Source organism: Hyla sarda, chromosome 5 (assembly GCF_029499605.1).
Source record: "Hyla sarda isolate aHylSar1 chromosome 5, aHylSar1.hap1, whole genome shotgun sequence".
Lineage (NCBI taxonomy): Eukaryota > Metazoa > Chordata > Amphibia > Anura > Hylidae > Hyla > Hyla sarda.
The window spans coordinates 56,925,557-56,952,642 of NC_079193.1; the positions used below are offsets into that span (position 1 = coordinate 56,925,557).

The window sequence follows — 27,086 nt, forward strand, 5'->3', positions numbered from 1 at the left end:
CTGTCTGGGCATGCTGGAAGTTGTAGTTTTGCAACCGCTGGAGGCACCCTGATTGGGAAACAGTCCTAGCATGTAATACACACTTTACGCAGTGCAGATTACATGCTAATTTTCATGTGTGAAATCCACAAAAATCTACAGGTACTGTCATAGCACAGTGTTTCCCAACCAGGGTGCCTCCAGCTGTTGCAAAACTACAATTACCAGCTGGGAGGTGTAGTTTTGCAACAGCTGGAGGCACCCTAGTTGGGAAACATTGTCATAGCATGTAATATGCATTTTAGGCAGTGCAGATTACATGTTATGGGGGAGATTTATCGTTGCCCATAGCAACCAATCAGATCGCTTTTTTCATTTTTCAGAGGTCTTGTTAAAGGGGTACTCCGGTGGAAAACTTTTTTTTTTTTTTTTATGAACTGGTGCCAGAAAGGTTAACAGATTTGTAAATGACTTCTATAAAAAAAAAAAAAAATGTTTACCCTTCCAGTACTTTTTTGCAGCTGTATGCTACAGAAGAAATTCTTTTTCTTTTTTGAATTTTTTTTGTCTTGTCCACAGTGCTCTCTGCTGACACCTCTGTCCGTTTCAGGAACTGTCCAAAGCAGGAGAGGTTTGCTATGGGTATTTTCTCCTACTCTGGACAGTTCCTGACATGGACAGAGGTGTCAGCAGAGAGCACTGTGGGCAGACAGAAAAGAAATCAAAAAAGAAAAGCACTTCCTCTGTAGTATACAGCAGGTGATAAGTACTGGAAGGATTAAGATTTTTTAATAGAAGTCATTTACAAATCTGTTTAACTTTCTGGCACCAGTTGATTTAAAATAAATTGTTTTCCACCGGAGTACCCCTTTAAAGTAACGTGTATATTCTTATAGGTGTGCCATAGTGGCAGGTTCTCTGTAAACTAGAGAATAATAAGATTATTTTCAGATACTGGAGAGGTGTCTCTGCGGTTTCATGCTACTTTCTTCCTCAGAATTTGTACTTTTGTGGCTTATGTATTTGTATTTCCTTTGTTGTGCACATGAAGTTTTGCTGGGCCTTACGTTATGGCTCATATATGAAGACACGAGTGCACGTAATGGTCCAGGACGGTGGTATACAGGGGAGATGTATACTGTTATTTGTTCTTCTGAGCCACATCTGCAGGAAACAGACATCAGATATGCCATGCTCCTCGGCTGGCATTGATACTGTTGCATGCCGCTCCAGTGAGTGGCACCAGTTCTAGTCATATCTCTCAGTGCTGACCACAGATACTTCCTATAATTTGATGGCTTCTAGGCAACGTGCCTACATGTCCTCAAACAGCCTTGCGTAGAGAAATAAAGAATTATAAGAGGAACCCTTATGCCGCAGAGCCCTCTTTTATGTTCTGTAAACATTACATTATATCTTCTTGTAGTAATAGGATGTTACCTTTGCTGATGCATAAAACACAATGGTAGGAAATAATATTCAGTATGATGTATTGACGGGGGGGGTTAGTCTTTTTGCTGCCTGAGACAAAACGTGCATGCAACAAGCACCCTCACTTATCTTAATTTTCATGTCACCTCATGGATAGTGCCCGCTGCGTTTCTTGGGGTTGTTCGAAACCCTTTGTATTCCTCACCTGAGAGTCCACAATTTTGCGGCGGATGTGTAGTGGTACTGAGCACCATTCTTGACAAAGGGGGATGTATCATATGGACAATCCCAGTTAATATTGTGGGGACCCCTGGAAAGAAGGTTTGAGGAAGTTAATCTTATTGTCATTATATGATTACCGCTGGGGGGAATATTGATTCCGGGATTTGACACCTACAGAGAAAACGCCTCAAAGGAGAAGTACCATGGGGAAAAACTTATCCCCCAGCGATCTCCTGCACGGGGCCACCATGCCCCCTCTATATATCTCTATGGGAGAGCCGTTAAGATATCTCCAGCATTCCCATAGAGGCATATGGAGTGGGCGTGGCCCCTGCTTCATACGGGGACCATTATGCGCCGCTCTTAAAGACCCCTGACCACCTCACCCGGAAATCTAAAACTTATCCCTTATCTTTTTGATAGGGCATAAGTTTTTCCCCATGATACTTCTACTTTAAGGGTAGGGTCACACATGGTATATATGCTGCAGAATTGAGTGCTAGCAAAGTCTATGGGTGTTTATTATTACTCCAATAGACTTTGCTAGCACAGAAATACGCTATGTCGTATACTCTGCTGGTGACCCTACCCTAAAACTCCAATCACACTAATGGATTTCATGATTGATGAAGTCTCCAGCTGCTTCTCCCTGTTCTGCCAGGCTTAAATGGGTTATCCACCATAGTTACCTGCCAGTGATGGACATGCTTAGGAAGGGTCAGTACTTGTCTTGGGGCTTAATGGCTGTGCTGTGAGATTACCCTGACTTTGTGGCCATCTTTTTGTGAAATGGCTATGTTCTCTAATGCTAAGTTCTCTCTCTCCTACTACAAATCCCATGATTCCTTGTTTGTAAGTGTGAGATCACTTTTCTCCCTCCCACACACTAGCCATTGAAACACACCTATGCTCCCTTCCATGCAACAGACCAATGTTTTCTACAGGGCTGTGGAGTCGGTAGATAAATGTTCCGACTCCGGAGTTTTTTGTACTTCCGACTCAGACTCCCCGACTCCTCTGTATTAATATGCGAATGTATTTTATACATTCCTTGAAGGAAAGAAAGGCAACATACCTGTCATTACTACAGGACTACTGGCTGGGAAGCCAACAGTCTACTGTATTGAACAGTTTGTGTGCTGATCTGCTGCTGAAAATAGGGCAGTGGGAGGATCCAGGAAAGGGCATTTATTATAAAACATGATTTCCCTAGTAGAATCCCATAGTCAAGTTAAAGGGGTAAAGATGTCAGGACCCCCTGGATCGCCGCTGCGGCAGCGCGCTTTCTTAACTACACAGAGCGAGTTCGCCCGGTGCGTAATGATGGGCGATACAGGGGACGGAGCAATGTGACGTCATGGCTCCGCCCCTTGTGACATCACAGCCCGCCCCCTCAATACAATAACAATAGACTTGTATTGAGGGGGCAGAGCCATGACGTAACGATGCTCCAGCCCCTGTATCACCCGTCATTACGCACAGAGCGAACTCGCTCTGTGCAGTAATGAGAGCGTGGTGCCGCAGCGGCGATCCAGGGGGTCCCCAGCAGCGGGATCCCGGCGATCTGACATCTTATCCCCTATCCTTTGGATAGGGGATAAGATGTCTAGGGGCGGAGTACCCCTTTAAGCTAACAACCGAGTTTACAAGTTTTTATAGCCTTAGCTGAAGGGCAGCAGTTTTTCCAACGGTTTACAGCTTCAGTCTTGAACTATTGACCCTCCATTCCCTTCACTTATACAAGTGTCTCTAGTCCTGCAAAAAATATATTTCCTTAACCCCTTATCAGTGAGAGGCTAGGTTACCCATGGGTTCCCTGTAACAGCAGAGCACAACACAATGGAAAGTATAAGTATTGCCACTCCTAATTGTGCGTTGCGTGCCATATGGTGAAGCACATGAAAAGCTTCTTCATGGTCACTTAACGTGTTTGTTTTGTTTTGCGGTTACGTGAGGCACTGCATGCATTGGTCTTTATTCTTACAGTAGAGAAGTCATTAATTATAACTTTTTGTGAATTGGGACATTTAAACTTGCTTTTTTTTTTTTTTTTTTTTTTATTCCAGTCTAAATTTAGTCGGAGTCCGAGTCGGTGCATTGTTTGCCGACTCCAGGTAGCCAAAATTTCCTCCAACTCCTCGATTCCGACTCCACAGCCCTGGTTTTCTAACCAGGGTGCCTCCAGCTTTGTCAAAACTACAGTTCCTTGCAGAATGATCCCTAGTGATTTAAAAACAGGGGATTATTGTCTTTCAATGAGAAACGCCTTTAACCCCACTACAGTAAAGACACGTAAAGTGTATCTCTATTATTTTAAGATGACGATCTTAGATTGTGTATCTGTGTGTAAAGGTCCATGCACACTACAGACATTCAGCTTGCAGCAGCCTCCCATTGTTTTCAATTTGATTCTGCTGCACTGTGCACACTATGAAAGTTCCATAGCGAAACTGCCAGCACTAATCCAGATTCCGCCAAAGAATGAACATGTTCGTTACTTCCCTGGATTCTGCCGGGAACTCTAATGCAGTCACTGAGACAGTACTTGATGCCCATGCGGCCATTAAGTGTCGATTCCTGCAGAGGCTGCTGCAAGTGGAATTCTGAATAATTCTGAGCTGAATTTCCGTAGTATGCATGGGCCCTTACAGAATTGCTTGACTACCATTCCCAGCATACACCACCTATGTTTATTTGGACTTTCAGATGCAAAAGCTGCCAAAGCCTAAATCAGTGCTTCCCAACTAGGGTGCCTCCAGTTGCAAAACTACAACTCCCAGCAGGGTGCCTCCATTTGCAAAACTACAACTCCCAGCATGTCCGGACAGCCTTTAGCTGTCCGGGCATGCTGGGAGTTGTAGTTTTGCAACAGCTGGAGGCACCCTGGTTGGGTAACACTATCCTAAATGAATGTACAAGACCTGGCTAGGAACCTGACAGCGTGTTTCCAGTCCTTCTAGAAGGGTGTCTGTTGAATTAGCGGTTTTGCATTTCCTGTCATAGTCAGGATGGGGAAAGAAATCATAACGGCAGAAGTGTGTTTCGTTTTTCCTCCAGCGTTCATAGTAATAACTAAAGTCCTTGTAATACTGATTCTATACTGGGTTTACCCTGATAAATACATTGATGTAAAATAAACCATACAGAGATATAGCAGAGCTTACTTTGTCACTTAAAGATGCACAATCTCCAATGTATTTCTGTTAAAAAAAAAAAAAAGAATGCATGTGTTACCTAGTATTCAGCCGTTATATCTCTGGCCACTAGATACAGGTCAATTTGCAATACACCCGACATCCTCTTCATTTGGGTCACTGCAAAGAGACACAGACCCAGGAAGTATCTGCAGGAGATGTAACGAGATGTAATGATTTTTCACAAACACTTCTGCTAGGGAGAGGAATACAGGAGACCTGAGCAGCACAGTGAGGCTGTTATCTGGCCAGAACTAGAGTTAACACAGAAAACTGAACATGATCATAATTATCTGTGTTCAGCACATCCTTGTTTTTTTTTTTCCTTGTTCACAGGTACACTTTAAGACCCCCCCCCCCCCACACCTGCGGATTACAATGTCACTTCTGATTTCAAGCCTGCATTGGAAAGAATCTTTTCTGTAACTTATAGTGTGAACTGTACCGTAAATTCCCATTAAAAATAATAGAAAGCTGTTTTCTCACTCATTCTGAGGTGAAATCTTTGTTCACGGGACCTTTCTAGTTTTTTGATAGTTGTATAGCTGCAAACTTTGTCATTTTCATAAATAAATATTTATTTTCTATTTTTTAGCTCCTAGATATCAACTGGACAGGACTTACCAATCTGTTGGATATTCCTGGTCTGAAGTAAGTACAAATATCTGATCTAGATCAGTGTTTCCAAACCAGCGTGCCTGCACATAAATCTATTTTCTGTGCGTGTTTTCCTCTGGCAAAGTAGACTGGAAACTAAAATATGGAATTCTGTCATGTCAAACCGTGTACTGCCACCTAGTGAAAGTGACGGGACAGTGCTGCCGATATGCAAAAAAGGATGATACATACCCCCCAAAAAAATATTTATTAGTGTAATTAAAAATGCACTGCTAGAACCATTGTCATAGCTGCTTTTACTCTTAATGGGATTATCCGGGTTGGAATTTTACCATCCTCCCCAGAAGAATCCTTGTAATGAAGGCTTTATCCCTGCAAAGGCAAGGGGCAGGCCACTATTCTATTCTCTTCAAAATGAAAATGACTTCTTTAACAAGTATGCTAAGTGAGAATTTAGATAACACAGCATGTTTTTTTTTTATTAACAGCGGAGTCTCTGATACAATAATTTTGGATATTATTTCCAACCACTTGGTTCTTCCCAATCGCATCACTGTTCCGCTTGTAAGTGACCTGCAGATTGCACAGCTACGCTTCCCTATTCCCAAGGTGAGTAGAAAAGGAAACAAAACGTATTGAAGGAGGTAATAAAAAAAGGGAGTAATATGCGCCACATTTTAATTTGTGGTGTATGTTGCTTTCAAAGCCAAGCGCAATTGGCAAGCAGTGCCTAAATTATGTGCAAAAAAAAAAAAAAAAACATATTTGGCATCAAACAGATCACACTTTGCCCTCACAGAGCTGTGACCTACAACAACATGGAGTAGTCAAGTGAAGTGACCGAAATCAAAGGGGTTATCCAGAAAGAGAAAAACAGAGCTACTTTCTTTAAAAAAAATGTCTCCACTCTTGTCCTTAGGTTGCTTGTGGTATTACACCTTGACTCTGTTCACTGCAATGGAACTGAGCCGTAATTCCATACACAACCTGAGGTCAGGTGTGGTGCAGTTTTTGTTTTTGGTTCTAGATAACCCTTTAAAAGGGTACTCCGCTGCTCAGGGTTGGGAACAATCTGTTCCAAACGCTGGAGCCGATGCTGGGAGCGCGTGACATCATAGCCCCGCCCCCTCAATGCAAGTCTATGGGATGGGGTGTGAAGGCTGTCACGCCCCCTCCCATAGACTTGCATTGAGGGGGTGGGGCGTGATGTCATGATGGGGCGGGGTTATGATGTCACAAGCTTCCGGCTCCAGCATTCAGAACAGTTTTTTACAAACACTGAGCAGCGGAGTACCCCTTTAACCCCTTAAGGACGCAGCCCATTTTCACCTCTAGGACACAGCCCTTTTTTGCACATCTGACCACTGTCACTTTAAACATTAATAACTCTGGAATGCTTTTACTTATCAATCTGATTCCGAGATTGTTTTTTCGTGACATATTCTGCTTTAACATGGTGGTAAAATTTTATGGTAACTTGCATCCTTTCTTGGTGAAAAATCCCCAAATTTGATGAAAAAATGTAAAATTTTGCATTTTTCTAACTTTGAAGCTCTCTGCTTGTAAGGGAAATTGATATTCCCAAAAAAATTTTTTTGGATTCACATATACAATATGTCTACTTAATGTTTGCATCATAAAATTGACAAGTTTTTACTTTTGGAAGACACCAGAGGGCTTCAAAGTTCAGCAGCAATTTTACAATTTTTCACAAAATTTTCAAACTCGCTATTTTTCATGGACCAGTTCAGGTTTGAAGTGGATTTGAAGGGTCTTCATCTTAGAAATACCCCATAAATGACCCCATTATAAAAACTGCACCCCCCAAAGTATTCAAAATGACATTCAGTAAGTGTTTTAACCCTTTAGGTGTTTCACAGGAAAAACAGCAAAGTGAAGGAGAAAATTCAAAATCTTCATTTTTTACACTTGCATGTTCTTGTAGACCCAATTTTTGAATTTTTACAAGGGGTAAAATGATAAAATTTATACTTGAATTTGTAGCCCAATTTCACTCGAGTAAGCACATACCTCATATGTCTATGTAAATTGTTCGGCGGGCGCAGTAGAGGGCTCAGAAGCGAAGGAGCGACAAGGGGATTTTGGAGAGTCCGTTTTTCTGAAATGGTTTTTGGGGGGCATGTTGCATTTAGGAAGCCCCTATGGTGCCAGAACAGCAAAAAAAAACAAACACATGGCATACCATTTTGGAAACTAGACCCCTTGAGGAACGTAACAAGGAATTAAGTGAGCCTTAATACCCCACAGGTGTTTCACGACTTTTGCATATGTAAAAAAAAATATTTTTTTTTTCCACTAAAATGTGTGTTTCCCCCCAAATTTCACATTTTTGCAAGGGTTAATAGCAGAAAATACCCCCCAAAATTTGTAACCCCATCTCTTCTGAGTATGGAGGTACCCCATAAGTTGACCTGAAGTGCACTACGGGCGAACTACAATGCTCAGAAAAGAAGGAGTCATATTTGGCTTTTTGAGAGCAAATTTTGCTCGGGGGGCATGTCGCATTTAGGAAGCCCCTATGGTTCCAGGACAGCGAAAAAAAAAAAACACATGGCATACCATTTTGGAAACTAGACCCCTTGAGGAATGTAACAAGGGATAAAGTGAACCTTAATTCCCCACAGGTGTTTCACGACTTTTGCATATGTCCCACCAAAAAATTTTTAACACTAAAATGCTTGTTTTCCCCCAAATTTTACATTTTTACAAGGGATAATAGCAGAAAATACCCCCCAAAATTTGTAACCCCATCTCTTCTGAGTATGGAAATACCCCATAAGTGGATGTGAAGTGCACTGGGGGCGAACTACACTGCTCAGAAGAGAAGGAGCATCATTGAGCTTTTGGAGAGAGAATTTGGCCATGTGCATTTACAAAGCCCCCCGTGGTGCCAGAACAGTGGACCCCCCCACATGTGACCCCATTTTTAAAACTACACCCCTCACGGAATGTAATAAGGGGTGCAGTGAGAATTTACACCCCACTGGCATTTGACGGATCTTTGGAACAGTGGGCTGTGCAAATTAGAAATTTTATTTTTCATTTTCACAAACCCCTGTTTCAAAGATCTGTCAGACACCTGTGGGGTGTAAATGCTTACTGTACCCCTTATTACATTCCGTGAGGGGTGTAGTTTCCAAAATGGGGTCACATGTGGGTATTTATTGTTTTGCGCTTATGTCAGAACCGCTGTAAAATCAGCCACCCCTGTACAAATCACCAATTTAAACCTCAAATGTACATGGTGCACTCGCCCTTCTGAGCCTTGTTGTGCGCCCGCAGAGCACTTTGCGCCCACATATGGGGTATCTCCGTACTCAGGAGAAATTGCGTTACAAATTTTGGGGGCTTTTTTTCTTTTACCGCTTGTGAAATTTAAAAGTATGGGGCAACACCAGTATGTTAGTGTACAAAAAATGTTTTTTTTTTTTACACTAACATGCTGGTGTAGACCCCAACTTCACAAGGGGTAAAAGGAGAAAAAGCCCCCCCAAATTTGTTAGGCAATTTCTCCCGAGTAGGGCGATACCCCATATGTGGCCCTAAACTGTTGCCTTGAAATACGACAGGGCTCCAAAGTGAGAGCGCCATGCACATTTGAGGACTAAATTAGGGATTTTCATAAGGGTATTCTACGCCAGTGATTCCCAAACAGGGTGCCTCCAGCTGTTGCAAAACTCCCAGCATGCTTGGACAGTCAATGGCTGTCCGGAAATGCTGGGAGTTTTTGTTTTGCAACAGCTGGAGGCTCCGTTTTGGAAACACTGCCGTAGGATACGTGTTTCATTTTTATTGGAGGTGGAAGGGGGGGGCAGTGTATGTGTGTATATTCACATGGGAGGGGGGGCAAAACTACAACTCCCAGCATGCACTGATAGAACGTGCATGCTGGGAGTTGTAGTTTTGCAACAGCTGTAGGCACACTGGTTGGAAAATACTGAGTTAGGTAGTAGAACCTATTACCTAACTCGGTATTTCCCAACCAGTGTGCCTCCAGCTGTTGCAGAACTACAACTCTCAGCATGTACTGATTGCCAAAGGGAATGCTGGGAGATGTAGTTATGCAACAGCTGGAGGCACGCAAGTACAACTCTCAGCATGCCGAGACAGCCTTTTGCTGTTCCTGAATGCTGGGAGTTGTAGTTTTGCAAGATTTAGAGGGGTTCAGGCTAGAGATCACTGACAGTGGTCTCTAAACTGTAGCCCTCCAGATGTTGCAAAACTAAAAATCTCAGCATGCTAAGACAGCAAACTGCTGTCTGGGCATGCTGGGAGTTGTAGTTTTGTAACATCTGGAGGGCTACAGTTTAGAGACCACTGTCAGTGATCTCTAGCCTGAACCCCATCTTGCAAAACTACAAATCCCAGCATGCCAACACAGCAAACAGCTGTCAAGGCATGGTGGGAGTTGTAGTTTTGCAACATCTGGAGGGCCACAGTTTAGAGACCACTCTCCAAACTGTCACCCTGCAGATGTTGCTAGGCAACAGACTCCCGGACACGCCGCCGCCATACTCTCCTCCACCGCCGCCATGATCATAGCCACCGCCTTCATCTGGAGCTCCGCCGCCGGGTAAGTGACCGCCGCTACTACACGGTTCCCCCCGCTGTGCCCGGACACCGATGGGTGGGCGTAGCGGGGGGAACCGAACTTTAACGCCCCCAGTCTGCTATTGGTCGCTCCGGCCGATCAATAGCAGGGATAGGAGGGGGTGGCACCCCTGCCACCTCACTCCTATCCCTTCAGGGGGATCGAGGGTGTCTTGGACTCCCCCGATCCCCCTTATTTTATCGCGGCGCCGCCGTTGGTGGGCAGGGGGAGAGCGCTCCCCCTGCAAACACCATAGATGCCGTGATCAGAACTGATCACGGCATCTATGGGGTTAATGCTGCCGGGACCAGCGCGATCGCGGCCCCAGCAGCTGCGGTGGGAATCCGGCTGTGATTGAAAGCTGAGTCCCGCCGGCGATTTCCTGCGCTGCCCGCAGCAGAGCAGGAGATTGCTTGGACGTATGCATACGTCCATTTGCGCGAACGTGTAGTTGACCTGGATGTATGCATACGTCCAATAGCGGGAAGGGGTTAAGCTAACTCAACTCTGAACGGAGCACAACACTGATATTGCCCTACAAATATTATTGCAAAATACTGCCATGTACCTGTACATTTGCAAAATTGTTTTTCTAATCCATAACCTTAAAGGGATTTGTTACTAACCTTTCAGGTTCAAGATTTATTTAACACTAGCTGAGTACCCGGCATTGCCCGGTTTTTCCTTCCTAATCCTTGTTGGGAAGGAAGATAAACAAAGGAGGAAGCTTTTGACTTCATATCCCGTCCTCATATATTGTTGTCATATCCCAACCCCCTATCCCGTCCTCCTATCCCGTCCTCCTATCCCGTCCTCCTATCCCGTCCTCCTATCCCGACCTCCTATCCCGACCTCCTATCCCGACCTCCTATCCCGACCTCCTATCCCGACCCGTAATATGTGTACCAGGTATTGAAATATCTCCAGCCGTACAGAAGTTATGTGGGAACATACATTTCCCATTGTTTTGCATGGGACTTTAAACAAAAGTCCTGACCCTCACAAATGGGGGTAGTTAAGGGTTAAATTAACTATCCTATATTTTAAGTGGATATATAAGTAACATGTGACCAAGTATTATGGAAATATCTCCAGCCGTTTGGAAGTTATGCAGTAACATATATTTCCCATTGACTTGCATGGGACTTTAAACATAAACCCCGCCCCTGGAAAATCGGGGTGGGAAAGGGTTAAATGACCTATCCTATGTTTGTTGTTGACATATAAGTAACATGTGTGCCAAGTTTCATGTTAATATCTTTAGCCGTTTGGACGTGATGCTGGAACATACATACATACATACATACATACACACACAGACACATGTTGAGTTTTATATATACATATATATAGATAGATAGATAGATAGATATTCTAAGCTAATAAGGTCCCCGGTTACTTAGATTGCATATTGTATCATTTGTCATCTCCCGGCCAACCTGAAGGTTCCCATACAACTTAGATAAATATAGCAGCAGAGAGAATGTAAGTCAGTGGTCTCCAGTGGTTGCAAAACTACAACTTCCAGCATTCACCTCCATCATTATCATCCCATTTTGCTGTTCCTCTTGTTTAACAGGGAGTTTTGAGGATACATTTTATTGAAGCTCAGGATCTGATGTGGAAGGACACGTACATGAAAGGACTTGTGAAAGGGAAGTCTGACCCGTACGGCGTCATCAGGATCGGCAATCAGGTGTTCCAGAGCAAAGTTATCAAAGAGAATCTAAACCCCAAGTGGAATGAAGTATATGAGGTAAGGAGCTGCAGGTGGGGATTGCTTCTTCTTACCAGGCACATAGACATAGGCCGGTATTTATCATTGTAGGTGTAAGTGAAGCATTTATCATTGTAGGTGTAAGTGAAGCATTTATCATTGTAGGTGTAAGTGAAGCATTTATCATTGTAGGTGTAAGTGAAGCATTTATCATTGTAGGTGTAAGTGTAGCATTTATCATTGTAGGTGTAAGTGTAGCATTTATCATTGTAGGTGTAAGTGAAGCATTTATCATTGTAGGTGTAAGTGAAGCATTTATCATTGTAGGTGTAAGTGAAGCATTTATCATTGTAGGTGTAAGTGAAGCATTTATCATTGTAGGTGTAAGTGAAGCATTTATCATTGTAGGTGTAAGTGAAGCATTTATCATTGTAGGTGTAAGTGAAGCATTTATCATTGTAGGTGTAAGTGAAGCATTTATCATTGTAGGTGTAAGTGAAGCATTTATCATTGTAGGTGTAAGTGAAGCATTTATCATTGTAGGTGTAAGTGAAGCATTTATCATTGTAGGTGTAAGTGAAGCATTTATCATTGTAGGTGTAAGTGAAGCATTTATCATTGTAGGTGTAAGTGAAGCATTTATCATTGTAGGTGTAAGTGAAGCATTTATCATTGTAGGTGTAAGTGAAGCATTTATCATTGTAGGTGTAAGTGAAGCATTTATCATTGTAGGTGTAAGTGAAGCATTTATCATTGTAGGTGTAAGTGAAGCATTTATCATTGTAGGTGTAAGTGAAGCATTTATCATTGTAGGTGTTCGTGAAGCATTTATCATTGTAGGTGTTCGTGAAGCATTTATCATTGTAGGTGTTCGTGAAGCATTTATCATTGTAGGTGTTCGTGAAGCATTTATCATTGTAGGTGTTCGTGAAGCATTTATCATTGTAGGTGTTCGTGAAGCATTTATCATTGTAGGTGTTCGTGAAGCATTTATCATTGTAGGTGTAAGTGAAGCATTTATTTACACCTTTTTTTGTGTGCTGTAATGTGTAGGAGCACCAAATGTATTAAATGGTCACAGAGTATTTCATAAATTTTGCAGGTCACATTTTCTCTTCACATACACCAAAAAGCTAAGCTAAGTCTGGGCTGGTGTAGTTTTAGAGGCTTTTCAGTGGCTTTGCACCTTTTTCTGCGCCTTTTCACTAAAAAGTCCATTTGATAAAACCCTTCCATATCATGTGTATTGCCAAAATCATTGGATTGCAACTCAAAATCAGCAGAAATGTGTAAAACAAAAGGCGCAAATAAACCCTGCTTGCTCTTTTTTTGCGTATTTTCTAGACACAAAAAACAGTCTAAAGACAATGATAAATGTCGGCCAAAGAGCGTATAGGTCCTATAATTGTAAATGGATTTACTTGTTTTAAGTCCTTTAGTCCAGGTTCACACTTTGAAATTTCCAGACAAAATCTGGCTGGCGATTCCCCATAGATGATAACGTCTGCACAGGTGATTCTGTGTGAAGAATGAACAAGTTCATAATTCCGGCAGAAGAATTTAAGCTGTGGAATGTCTGCCGCTGAAATTCCGTAGTGTGCAGTGGAATCCCAATGACAGCAATCATTTCCAACCTAAGCAGAATTCTGATAGGAAACCCTGTCGTGTGAACTCGGCCTTAGTAGTGCTGTTGACTATCCAATGACAGATGCAGGCCAAAAGATTATGTGCATCTCATTGTCTTCCTTTAGGGCAGTGGTGTCCAAACTGTGGCCCTCCTGATGTTGTAAAACTACAACTCCCAACATGCCCGGACAGCCATTAACTGTCCAGGCATACTGGGAGTTGTAGTTTTGCAACATCAGAAGGGGCCGCCGTTTGGAGACCACTGCTTTAGGGTATGTTCACACGTACAGGATCTGCTGCATAATTTCTCCAGCTGATTTTGCTACCCATTAACTTCAATGGGTAGCAAAATCGGCTGCAGAAAATATGGAGCAAAAATATGCAGCAGATTCTGTATGTGTGAACATACCCTTAAAGGGGTACTCCGGCACTAAGACATCTTATCCCCTATCCAGAGGATAGGGGATAAGATGCCTGATCGTGGGGGTCCGCCCGCTGGGGACCCCCGTGATCTTGCACGCAGCACCCCGTTACAATCAGTCCCCGGAGCACGTTCGCTCCGGGTCTGATTACTGGCGATCACGGTGGCTGGAGCATTGTGACGTCACGCTCCGCCCCCTCAATGCAAGCCTATGGGAGGGGGCGTGACAGCTGACACGCCCCCTCCCATAGGCTTGCATTGAGGGGGCGGAGTGTGACGTCACAATGCTCCGGCCCTCGTGATCGCCAGTAATCAGACCCCGAACGAATGTGCTCCGGGGACTGATTGTAACAGGGTGCTGCGTGCAAGATCATGGGGGTCCCCAGCAGTGGGAACCCAGCGTTCAGGCATCTTATCCCCTATCCTTTGGATAGGGAATAAGATGTCTTGGCTCCGGAGTACCCCTTTAAGTTGTAACTCGATGGCTAAATAATCAATCAATGGCGCCACATAAAGTCAGAGTACTTCTAGCCCAGTGTTTTCCACCAAGGTGCCTCCAGGGGGGGGAACATGTTAATTCTTCCGGCTGAGTCTGGGGTCCAGAATTTCCGCAAAATTTTTAGTTTTTTTTTACAGTGTTTCATTGTTAACACTTTTACCACCCAGACAAGGGACATGAAGGTCAATTCACAAATCCTGTCATTGTCTGATAAGATGTTTTGATCACTAAGCCACAGGGCATTTCCGTCACCTCTGTCTGATACATTTGAGATGATGTAAGATGACATCATTGTCTACCAAAATGGATTATATGCGCCATTGTATGAGTAATGTTCTGCCCAGACCGTGACAAGTTACAGTACTTCAGTACAGGTGAACATGGTGGCCGGAACATTTTACAGGGTTTTACATTACTTTGCTTTTTTATTCTTTTATCATTTATCCACAATTTCCTATTTACAGGCCTTAATCTATGAGCACCCTGGCCAAGAGCTGGAGATAGAACTCTTTGATGAAGATACAGATAAGGATGATTTCTTGGGCAAGTGAGTATCTAAGTTACTATATTTTTCTCTTTATACTAAAGGTGAATTTATAGAACTGAATAAGCCCTCAATGTGTGGTGCGTAGCAATGTCTGATCTAGAAAACATTATATATGTGCAAACATTGGGTATTATGTGAACTATGTTCTCTGTTCTTACCCCTATATCTGTTAAAGGGGTACTCCGGTGGAAAACTTTTTTTTTTTTTTTTTATTATTAAAAAATCTTAATCCTTCCAGTACTTATTAGCTGCTGAATACTACATAGGAAATTCTTTTCTTTTTGGAACACAGAGCTCCCTGCTGACATCACAAGCACAGTGCTCTCTGCTGACATCTCTGTCCATTTTAGGAACTGACCAGAGCAGCATATGTTTGCTATGGGGATTTTCTCTAACTCTGGACAGTTCTTAAAATGAACAGAGATGTCAGCAGAGAGCACTGTGCTCGTGATGTCAGCAGAGAGCTCTGTGTTCTAAAAAGAAAAGAATCACCCATGTAGTATTCAGCAGCTAATAAGTACTGGAAGGATTAAGATTTTTTTAATAGAAGTAATTTATAACTCTGTTTTAACTTTCTGGCACCAGTTGATTAAAATAAAAAAAAGTTTCCCACCAGAGTACCCCTTTAAGGTCAGTGCTTCCCAACCAGGGTGCTTTCAGCTGTTTCAAAACTACAACTCCCAGCATGCCCGGACAGCCTTTGGCAGTCCGGGCATGCTGGAGGTTGTAGTTTTGCAATAGCTTGATTCACCCTGTTTGGCAAACACTGCATTTTCAAAAAAGTAGAACATTAAAGTGTAATAGGCATTGTCATTTAAAAAAAACTTTGATTTGTCGTATCAAGTTTTAATCAGGTGATCAGACCACCGATCATTAGACAGAACCAGGAGAAGTGCAAGTAAAGCCCGTTCTCTGTACCTCAAGACGGAGATTGTCTCCTAATACAAGTCTGTAGAACTGTCTCTGCTCAGCCGCTTGCTTCTGTCCCTGCTTCTTTTAGTGATCAGTCAGGGTCTGAACACAAGACCACGACCAATCAAAAAACTTCTGACATGTCATAAGTTTATCAAAGTGACAGGGTACACTCTACCATTTGTGCACCTTGGGACTTTAAAGTGTATGTGTCACTTTAAAAAAAAACTTTTGGCATGTCCTAGAGACAAATCAAAAGTTTTGATCGGTGGGGGTCTGAGTGTTCAGACATGGACCAATTGATAAAAGGAGTGGGGAGAAAAGTGCGGCTGATCAAAACAATCCCATAGACTTACATTTTTAGTTTGTCTCGATGAACAGACACTTCTCTCAGCTAGTTCTAGCGATCGGTCAGGGTCTAAGCAATCAGACCTTGACCGATCAAAATTTCTGACATGTCTCTTCAACATGTCAAATTTTTTTTTTTTTTTTTTTTTTTAAGTGGCAGGATGCATGTACAAAGATAGGAACAAATTATAACCAAATATAATTATTCAAGTAATTTAGAATGCTACAACTTCCTTCACAAAACACATTAAGCCCAGGGACTTCCAGACCTACATTTTCTTTAGTAAATTGAATAAAGTGCTTGATTTTTACCTCTTTAAATCTACTGATGCCAGAAAGTTATACATATTTGTAAATTACTTCTATTAAAAAAGATTAATTCTTCCAGTACTTATCATCTGCTGTTTACTACAGAGAAAGTTATTTTTCCTTTGGAATTTATTTCCTGTCTGTCCACAGTGCTCTCTGCTGACACCTCTGTCCATGTCAGGAACTGTCCAGAGCAGGTATAGGCAACCTTCGGCACTGCAGATGTTTTGGACTACATCTCCCATGATGCTTAGTCAGCATTTTGGCTGTAAGCGCATCATGGGAGATGTAGTCCAAAACATCTGCAGTGCCGAAGGTTGCCTATACCTGCTCTGGACAGTTCCTGACATGGACAGAGGTGTCAGCAGAGAGCACTGTGAACAGACAGAAAGGAAATTCAAAAAGAAAAGAACTTCCTGTGCATTATACAGCAGCTAAGTATTGGAAGGGTTAAGATTTTTTACTAGTAATTTACATACATAAAAGTAATTTACAAATCTGTTTAACATTCTGGCACCAGTTGATTTAAAATAAATTGTTTTCCACCGGAGTACCCCTTTAAGCTACTAACAAGAAGTCATTTGAATCGTAAAGTACTGAGAATTAGGAATGGGTCCGGACAAAGGAGGAAGGGATAGTCCCTAAAAATAGTAAGGGGGTGACATAGGATCATACAATGTGGGAGTTCCCTCAAAAAAGATAGGTTGAATTTGGTTTACCACGGACCACTAAGGAGCCATAGTCATTTCAGGTTGGATCTTTGATCTCTTGGAATTTCAATATCAATGTTATAGGTCAGCTGAATAGATGACTCCAAAAGTCCACATTACAATATATATGGACATTTATCAACGGGTTTAGTCAGGTTTTCTTTACTATAATTGTCGCAAAATTGTTGCAACTGCGATTATGCGATTTTTCGTGCGACATTTTGACTGGAAAGCGAGAAAAGCGAGTTTTCCAAAAATTAACTACGTAGTAATAATTTTAAAATGGACTACGGGTAGTCAGGTATTTATTAACTGCGACAGTCGCAACTGCGCAAAAAAGTCGCAACAGGGTTAAAAATTGACTAAATTTACTCCAGCTCAAACATGGAGCAGAAAAAGCTACTACCAAAGTAAAAAAGGAAAAATTGCTTACGTGAAAGAAAATTATCAACAGGCTGAATCCAGTTGATAAATAAGTCGCACATAAGCAAAAAAAAGTAAGGAAAAAATGACTAAAAAAAAGAATACATAAGCAAACATTGATAAATGTCCCTCATAGAGTCCATGATCTGATCCACACAGTCACAAGCCATATCGGAACAAAACAAACAGATCATAGCCCTTACTTATAAACAAGCTTCTTCCAAGCACAGAGGACTCCTCGATGTCTCCAGAAATATATTGTTGCCCTGAAGGACTTTGTTTCAATATCAGCTAAAACAAGGTGATAGTGTGATAACTTAGATATATGTGAAAGATTTGGGTACTAATCCAAGCACAACAATGGAGGAGCATGTATAGATCAGTAGATCATGGATCCAGCAGCCGCTCCTGGGATACACAGCGAACACACAAAACCTCCAAGAAACTCGGGATCAAGCAGGGCGCATGGAACTCAGGTAAGGTGGGAAAGGTTTATTACCCACAATGCAACGCGTTTTGTGGAGAACCGCTCCGCTTCGTCAGGCATGATGCCTGATGAAGCCGTTCTCCGCGAAACGCGTTGCATTGTGGGTAATAAACCTTTCCCACCTTACCTGAGTTCCATGCGCCCTGCTTGATCCCGAGTTTCTTGGAGGTTTTGTGTGTTTGTTTCAATATAGCTTGTGACTGTGTGGATGATGTGACGGACTCGTACCCACACCCGGCTAGGTGGTTATATTGTAATGTGGACCCTTGAAGTTATCTATTCAGTTTACCTTGTATCTCTACATATTTAACCCCTTAAGGACCAAGGACGTATGAGTACGTCCTTGGTCCCGCTCCCGTGATATAACCCGGCCGCTAATAGCGCTCAGCACTGATCGCGGTGCCGCGCGCTATTAACCCTTTAGCCGCGCACTCAAACTGAGCCACGCGGCTAAAAGTGATAGTAAAAACTGCCGGTTAGCTCAGTGGGCTGTTTGGGATAGCCGCGGCGAGATCACGGCATCCCGAACAGCTTACAGGACAGCGGGAGGGCCCCTACCTGCCTCCTCGCTGTCCGATCGCCAAATGACTGCACAGTGCCTGAGATCCAGGCAGAATCATCGATCACCGGTTTCCTATGAGAAACCAGTGATCAACATAGAAGATCAGTGTGTGCAGTGTTATAGGTCCCTATGGGACCTATAACACTGCAAAAAAAAAGTGAAAAAAAAAGTGAATAAAGATCATTTAACTCCTTCCCTATTAAAAGATTGAATCACCCCCCTTTTCCCATAAAAAAAAAAAAAACTGTGTAAATAAAAATAAACATATATGGTATCACCGCGTGCGCAAATGTCCGAATTAAAAAAACATATCATTCATTAAACCGCACGGTCAATGGCGTACACGCAAAAAAATTCCAAAGTCCAAAATAGTGTATTTTTGGTCACTTTTTATATCATGAAGAAATGAATAAAAAGCGATCAATAAGTCCTATCAATGCAAAAATCGTACCGATAAAAACTTCAGATCACAGTGCAAAAATGAGCCCTCATACATCCCCATACACGGAAAAATAAAAAAGTTATAGGGGTCAGAAGATGACAATTTTAAACGTATTAATTTTCCTGCATGTAGTTTTGATTTTGTCGTACCTCTGGAAAAAATCATACCTATATAAGTAGGGGATCATTTTAACCGTATGGACCTACAGAATAAAGAGAAGGTGTCATTTTTTACTGAAAAGTGTACTGCATAGAAATGGAAGCCCCCAAAAGTTAAAAAACGGCGTTTTTTTTTTCAATTTTGTCGCACAATGATTTTTTTGCCGTTTCTTCGTAGATTTTTGGGCAAAATGACTGACGTCATTACAAAGTAGAATTGGTGGCTCAAAAAATAAGCCATCATATGGATTTTTAGGTGCAAAATTGAAAGAGTTATGATTTTTTTAAAGGCAAGGAACAAAAAAGGAAAGTGCAAAAATTGAAAAAACCCCGGTCCTTAAGGGGTTAAATCAATCCTGGGTGGTACATGGTACAGCATGAATTGGCATAATGTGTGCAGTAGATTTCAATCCCATCACTCATAGACAGCGTTTTCCAACCAGGGTGCCTCCAGCTGTTGCTAAACTACAACTCACAGCATGCCCGGACAGCCTTTGGCTGTCCTGGCATGCTGGGAGTTGTAGTTTTACAACAGCTGGAGGCACCCCGGTTGGAAAACGCTGCTCATAGATGATGAGGCACAAGTGGAAATCTATTTCAGTCCGGACAGTTAACCCTTCTGTTTTCTTTTAGCCTTTTGATCGATCTGACTGAAGTGGAGAAAGAAAGAGTTGTAGATGAGGTAAGGAAGTGCATGGTGGAATTCAGAGAATGTACAGATATATTCGCTACTTATGACGCTTTAAAACTCAATATGGTGTTATTCATTCCTTGAGGTGGAGCAGAAATGCTTTACACGTTCTCTACCTTCTGTGTTCATGACTGAATACAGTATGTGCTGCATTCCGTGGCAAAAGTGATGGTCAGTGGGTAGCATCTCTTATTGTAGTTGTCCACAGCATAAAATGAATGTCAAATCTCTATTTTGTTTCTATAAAATATTAGAGAATAATATAGTTGCCCTTATGTATTCCTAATTCAGTTGATGTAATGTGCATGGGTTATCTTCCGTCTTGATTCCTATGTTCCCTTGGATATTTTTTCCTAATGCAGTTTACATTTCCCATGATGCTTCTAACTTTGCAGAGACAGGGGAGGGGAAGTCCCATCGCTGCTCCAAATTCTATTTAAGTCCAGCAAGTAATAACCTGTCTTTTTTTTCTCCCGGTTACTGTACCTGTTACACACAGGAAAGCAGTGTCAGGCTAAATCGCACAGGGCATACTACAGAAATTGCACAGAGAGGCAGTGTGATCAAGGCAGATGTATAACTCTGCAGCTAATCATCGTTTGGACTTAATTACTATCACTGCTTAACTGGTCTCTTAAATAAGTCCTCTCCGGGTAAAACATTTTTCTATAATTCCTGGGCTGCCTGAAAATAAAACAATAAACATAACTCACCTGCCTCAGCTCCCTCAGTGTCCCGGTATCTCCCTCCACTCCTCCACCGCCGTCTTCTTCATGGTCCTGCCGTGGTAAGCGTGTCACGGAGCCTGTTTGCAACCGCAGTGTTTGCCACAGCAATGTCCCGCGTAAGCCGGCAATAGGCTAGGAGGTAGTGTGATGCATTGAGCCTAGGCGACCAATGCCGTGGCTTAATGCACCAATCACAGGCCAAGGCAAGACATTGATTTGCCCGGCGATTTGCAGACCGACTCCGTGACACGCTTACCGCGGCCGGACCACGAAGAGGACGTTGGTGGAGGAGCGGAGTGAGATATCGGGACACTGAGGGAGCTGAGGCAGGTGAGTTATGTTTATTGTTTTATTTTCAGGCAGCCCAGGCACTATAGAAATTTTTTTTTTTTAAATGGTCTGACATGCTATCTTCATCAGTATTCTGTGCATGGGGAGACATACAGAGGAACGAGAAGGGTGGAGCTGGATGGGGAGATTTAGAGCTGCCAGGAGGCATCTCTGGTGTAATTCTGTAGTTTACAAGAAGTAGATACAGAGGAGAGACTACATCTGGTCTGCACATTTATTTTCTGGTTAGTTAGACTGGAGATCACATGACTTAGTGCAGTAATACAATGCATGGATGCTGCTGAGCTAGAATTAAACAGATGACAATGCAGGAATACTGGTGATGAGTTAGCATTATATGGGCAGACAAAAACACTGGAGTGCTTCTTTAATGTTGTGCTAACCAGATGGGGAGTTGATACATATGTCTGACCCCCACTCACGCAAATACCTATCAGGTATCACCATTTCACTCCTTTATTGGGGCCTCGAAATATTTTTTTGTTTTTTGTTTTTACAGATGTGCTTGTGCATTTATCAGCTAGTTACCAAATATCTGTACATTATAGTGGATTGGCCAACTTTTCTATTTTAGAGAGAAATTTTGAAACTGATTCTAAAAGCTTCTAAATCTGCTTCCAACACAAAAAAACAGGACTCTTAACACTTGTCCTGCATCAGTTTAAGTACCTCTAAGTATGTGAACAGGTGCATTATATTGGCAAATAAAAAACGAAAGAAAAAAGAAAGAAGTGTGACTTTATTGGTTTATTTCTTTTTAGTGGTTTGTTCTCGATGAAGCAACCTCTGGAAAACTCCATTTAAAGCTAGAGTGGCTTACCCCTAAGTCCACCACTGAGAACCTGGACAAGGTATGTACGCATTGCAGGTGGCAACCCCAAAATAGGGATAAAAAAATTCAATTTTTTTTTTTTATATATATATATATATATTTATTTTTTTAACTGTAAGTGCTCTGTTGTAGTATGGCGTTTGTACAGAGCCTTATAGGGCTTCCAAATGTGGGTATGTGACCCTCTGTGTATCTCCTTATGAAGATCAAAGACAGAGAGATAAAGTAAATTTGTTTTCTTTTGGATTCTGTACAAATCTAATAGCTAAAAAATTTACTTTCTTCATTGGACTCCATTGGAATGTGTATAGAATAATTTTTCACTCAAAGCATTGCTACTTACATACAAGAAAACCTATACAGCAGTGCCCGGAGGCTGTACTGCTCTGTAGTAAAGGGTCTGTATAGGCTCCATGCGGCTTTAGAACAGTGTTACCCAAACAGTGTGCCCCAGTTTGTTGCAAAACTACAACTCCCAGCCTTTGGCTGTCCAGGCATGCAGGGAGTTGTTGTTCTGCAACAGCTGGAGGCACACTGGTTGGGAAACACTGCCTTAGAATAGTGGACACTATTCTTTAAATGGACGAGTGCTTTTAAATTACTTGAAATATGGTGGAGACATGTACAAGGTTTGATCGGTTGTGGTCCTAGTGTTCAAAACCCGACCCATCTGCAAAATGAGCAGAGTAAAGTGCGCGCTTAGCACATTCTTTCCGTGTCTGTTCACCGATACTGTATGGGAATGTCTTGGTCATACAGAGCGGAGAGAGAAACAGGTTTGTTTGAATGATCATTAATCAAATGACCACTCAGACCCCGATCAAAACCTTTCACATGTCTCTAGGACATGTCAAAAGGTGTTTATTTTTTTTTTGGGGGGGGGGTTTATTGGCCTTTTCTGATGTAGATGTAAGATTAGTGTGTGTGTATATATATATATATATATATATATATATATATATATATATATATATTAGGGATCGACCGACTATCGGTATAGAGTATAGATATCGGTCGATCCCTAGTATGTATCGGGGGTGCGGTGCGGTGGGCGGGGCATTATCAGATTATCGGCAAGGTAATTGCTGATACCGATAATGTCCAAAATCATGAATATCGGCCGATATTCATGAGTTTGGACATTATCGGTATCGGCAATTACCTTGCCGATAATCTGATAATGCCCCGCCCACCGCACCCCCACCACCGAACAGCCCCGGCCAGAGACCGCCGCTGCCCCATTGCCTCCCCCATTCCCGGTTTTATAATTTACTGTTCCCGGGGTCCGCGCTACTTCTGGCTCCTGCGGTGTCCTGTGTTACGCTACGCTGCGCAATGACAAGTGACGTCTTTAACGCGACGTCACCATCAGTGCGCACAGTGACAGCTCAGGAGGATGCAGCCGGAGCCAGAAGTAGGGCAGACCCCGGGAATGGGGGAGGCAATGGGGCGGCGGTGGGGGGTGCGGACGCGGTGGCGGGGATAGAACTCAGGAGGACCCCAGGACAGGCAGGGGGAGAGAAGCGGGCGGTGGCGGTCTCTGGCACCGCAAAAGCAGCTGCAGTTCATTGATTTAAGGCGCCTGCTTTAAATAAATGATCTGCAGCGGTCTCGCCGGGGTGGGGGCAGGTGGGGGAGATTTTAAAATAAATAGCCAATAACTTATATCGGTATAAGTTATCAGCTATTGGCCCTAACCTCCACAGAGTATAGATATCGGTCGATCCCTAGTATGTATGTATATGTGTATATATATATATATATATATTAAAAAGCTAAAGGTTTTTGATGTAAGTGGTTTTATTTATTTTTTTATGTAGGTACTGACCAGCATTAAAGCTGACAAGGACCAGGCAGACGACGGCCTTTCTGCGGCTCTGCTTATTCTCTACCTGGATTCAGCCAGAAATTTGCCTGTAAGTACCATCTGTCTCTAGGTATTGGTTTTCCCATCTGGCTTTTGTCTCCATTCTTAAAATATTCCTTTCATAGGTGCAGTCAGTAATAGTTCATTGTCAGAAGAGAGAATTCCTCCTGTATTCCTATTGTTAATATTTTGCACACCATATACACATCGCATGATCTATGAAAGTCCATAGAAAATACTTGACGCGGTAGTTGAGTTTGGGACAATGTATAATTGTAAGGAGCTTTTCTAGCAATGTGCAGTTTCGGACCCTGTTTACAATCCCCTTATTATCATGTGGTAAGGCTGTTATGTATCCTATAACCATGGGCATTATCACAAGCGATATAGCATGCAGCATTATTAGGGATACAGGTTGGCCAAAGGAAGGAAAACGTATATGAGGATTAGTGTGTTTGAGTCAGGGCTGTTAGAGGGGTTGTCCATTAAAAATGGACAACCCCTTTAACAGGAAAATGGATCTTATCTTATATCCACAGAAAAGGGGATAAGTGTCTGATCGCGGGGGGTCCGACGCACTTGTTTATCTCGATGCTCCCATATGAATATTACAGCACATGCTCTAGGGTCCGGTCTCATGGGTCCCAGCGGTCGGACCCCCCCCACAATCAGGTACTTATGATCCTATATCCACAGGATAGGGGATATCATTTTCGCAGGACAACCCCTTTAATGTATTAGCAGAATGCTGGACACTAAATTAGATGAGTTCAGGTACAAAGAACCCACACGGCCCTATAAAATACTCTGTGTGCTACTGTATTACGTCCCCATATTATAAGAATTTTATCCCCAAGAAGGGCTGCTTCTAACAGGGATTATCGCCGTAGGATAAAATATGTTGCAATTATTTACAGACATTTACAGAAAAAAATGGAAAATGTAGAAAAATACTAGAATAACAATAGTTATGGGTTGATTCCCTCTTATTGGATCAGATATTGACCATTGAGCTGACAATCCAGATCAGTGTTTCCCAACCAGGGTGCCTAAAGCTGTTCCAAAACTACAACACCCAGCATGCCGGGACAGCCTTCGGCTGTCCCGGCATGCTGGGAGTTGTAGTTTTGCAACAGCTTTAGGCACCCTGGTCGGGAAACGCTGATTCTGATCATCATACCAGCCTGGTGACTGACCCTCCTATAATTGTCCCCAGACAACCCCATGGGAGGCATTAAAGGGGTACTTCCCTGGAAATTTTTTTTATTTTTTTTTCAAATCAACTGGTGCCAGAAGGTTAAACAGATTTGTAAATTACTTCTATTTAAAAATCTTAATTCTTCCAGTACTTCTCAGCTGCTATACGCTCCACAGGAAGTTATTTTCTTTTTGAATTTCCTTTCTATCTGACCCCAGTGCTCTCTGCTGACACCTCTGTCCATTTTAGGAACTGTCCAGAGCAGGAGAGGTTTTCTATGGAGATTTACTCCTACTCTGGATAGTTCCTAAAATGGACAGAGGTGTCAGCAGAGAGCACTGTGGTCAGACAGAAAGGAAATTCAAAAAGAAAATAACTTCTTGTGGAACATATAGCAGCTAAGTATTGGAAGGATTAAGATTTTTAAATTGAACTAATTTACAAATCTGTTTAACTTTCTGGCAACAGTTGATTTAAAATAAATAGTTTTCCACCGGAGTACCCCTTTTAAGTCCATCTGATTTACGTTTGATCCTCAATCACTTCTCCATGTTACATGTCGTAAAGATTCAATCATGTCTCGTTTCTTATCTGCAGTTAATTAATAACCATTTCACGCCGTTCGCAGCTTTTCCATTTCGGTCTGTATTATTTGTCCAAATTCTGCTTGTCCCATCGTTGTTTTCGTTCAGATCATCCATGTTACTTGTTTGTTTGCTCACATGCTTATTGTATTATAATGATGTTTTGCTTCGCTTTGGCCATCCTTTTGCTTCCTTGCCCTCATTCTCATCTTCCAAGAGTATCTATGAGGGGAATTTGGGTTGTGGCTACTTAAAAGAGAGGAAAGCTTCTGGACTGATCTTTTGCGAGAACACCTCCTCCATGTATAGGACATTATTTGTGAGTTTCCTGGTGGCGGCTGCCGAGTGCTGCAATAGACATGCATGTGTGTATACATTGCATGTTTTTCAGCATGTCCTCAATACAATGACATTAATGTTATGAGTGACACTAAGCAATAATCCATCTATGTTGTATGTTCTGATTTAAGAACTTCCAGTTTGTGCTCAATTGGTTTACACTGGGCCTACTGTTCCACCTGGGACCCTTTTAGAACCACAGATAAGGCAGTTTTATATCGTTGTCAGTGATCTGATGTCCGTTACCTTAAAGGGGTACTCCGGTGAAAACCTTTTTTCTTTTCAATCAACTGGCTCCGGAAAGTTAAACAGATTTTTACATTACTTCTATTAAAAAATCTTAATCCTTCCTGTACTTATTAGCTGCTGAATACTACAGAAGAAATTCTTTTCTTTTTGGAATTCTCTCTGATGACATCACGAGCACAGTTCTCTCTGCTGATGTTATAATAATAATAATAAGTCTTTATTTATTTATTGTTGTCCTTAGTGGGATTTGAACCCAAGGCCCCAGCACTGCAAGGCAGCAGTGCTTACCACTAAGCCACCATGCTACCCTTAGCATACATCTGCTATGCACGGTTGCTAAAATGGACAGAGATGTCAGCAGAGAGCACTGTGCTCGTGATGTCATCAGTGTTCCAAAAAGAAAGGAATTTCCTCTGTAGCATTCAGCAGCTAATAAGTACTGGAAGGATTAAGAATTTTTAATAGAAGTAATTTACAAATATGTTTAACTTTCTGGCACCAGTTGATTTAAAAGAAAAAAGGTTTTCACCGGAGTACCCCTTTAAGAGAAATGCACCAAAAGCAAGAAATGCCAATTTTTTTAAAGTAAAACTCCTTTCAGAGTACGTTCAAACATGCAGATTTTTGCTGCAGATTTGCTGCCCATTGACTTTAGTGGGTAGAAAAATCTGCTACGGAAAATCTGCAGCAGAAAATATACATGTGTGAACATACCCTAAATATGATTTAGTGATGATGCAGTTCTTTAATGCAAAACTGTCATGTTCATCATGCATGCTGATGTTATAAAGCAGGAGGAGCTGATCAGATTGATATATAATTTAATGGGGAGAGATGGAGTAGAACGCGTAATGTATTCATTTACATTAATGCTCTTTTGGGCTAAGGAGTCTAGTGGGCGGTCCTACTCAGTGATTGACAGCCTTTCTTGAAGTGTGATCGCTCTCAATCAATGGCTAGGACCACCCCTTGGACTCATAAGCTCAGAACGAGCAGAAATGTAATTTACTTTACATGTTCTGCTGAATCT

At 42.2% G+C, this 27,086-nt stretch overlaps 1 protein-coding gene across 7 annotated transcripts in view; it reads left to right on the forward strand.

Annotated features, from left to right (window-relative positions):
• The window catches only part of ESYT2 (extended synaptotagmin 2), a 172,652-nt gene that overhangs the window by 113,564 nt on the left and 32,002 nt on the right, over nucleotides 1-27,086 (forward strand). For all 7 annotated transcript variants that reach the window (XM_056519550.1, XM_056519553.1, XM_056519552.1 and 4 more), the window contains exons 7-13: nucleotides 5,422-5,477; nucleotides 5,933-6,053; nucleotides 11,636-11,812; nucleotides 14,784-14,866; nucleotides 19,851-19,899; nucleotides 21,749-21,838; nucleotides 23,640-23,735. In XM_056519550.1, coding sequence (XP_056375525.1) covers nucleotides 5,422-5,477; nucleotides 5,933-6,053; nucleotides 11,636-11,812; nucleotides 14,784-14,866; nucleotides 19,851-19,899; nucleotides 21,749-21,838; nucleotides 23,640-23,735 — 672 coding nt within the window. The remainder of the gene's footprint in view (nucleotides 1-5,421; nucleotides 5,478-5,932; nucleotides 6,054-11,635; nucleotides 11,813-14,783; nucleotides 14,867-19,850; nucleotides 19,900-21,748; nucleotides 21,839-23,639; nucleotides 23,736-27,086) is intronic.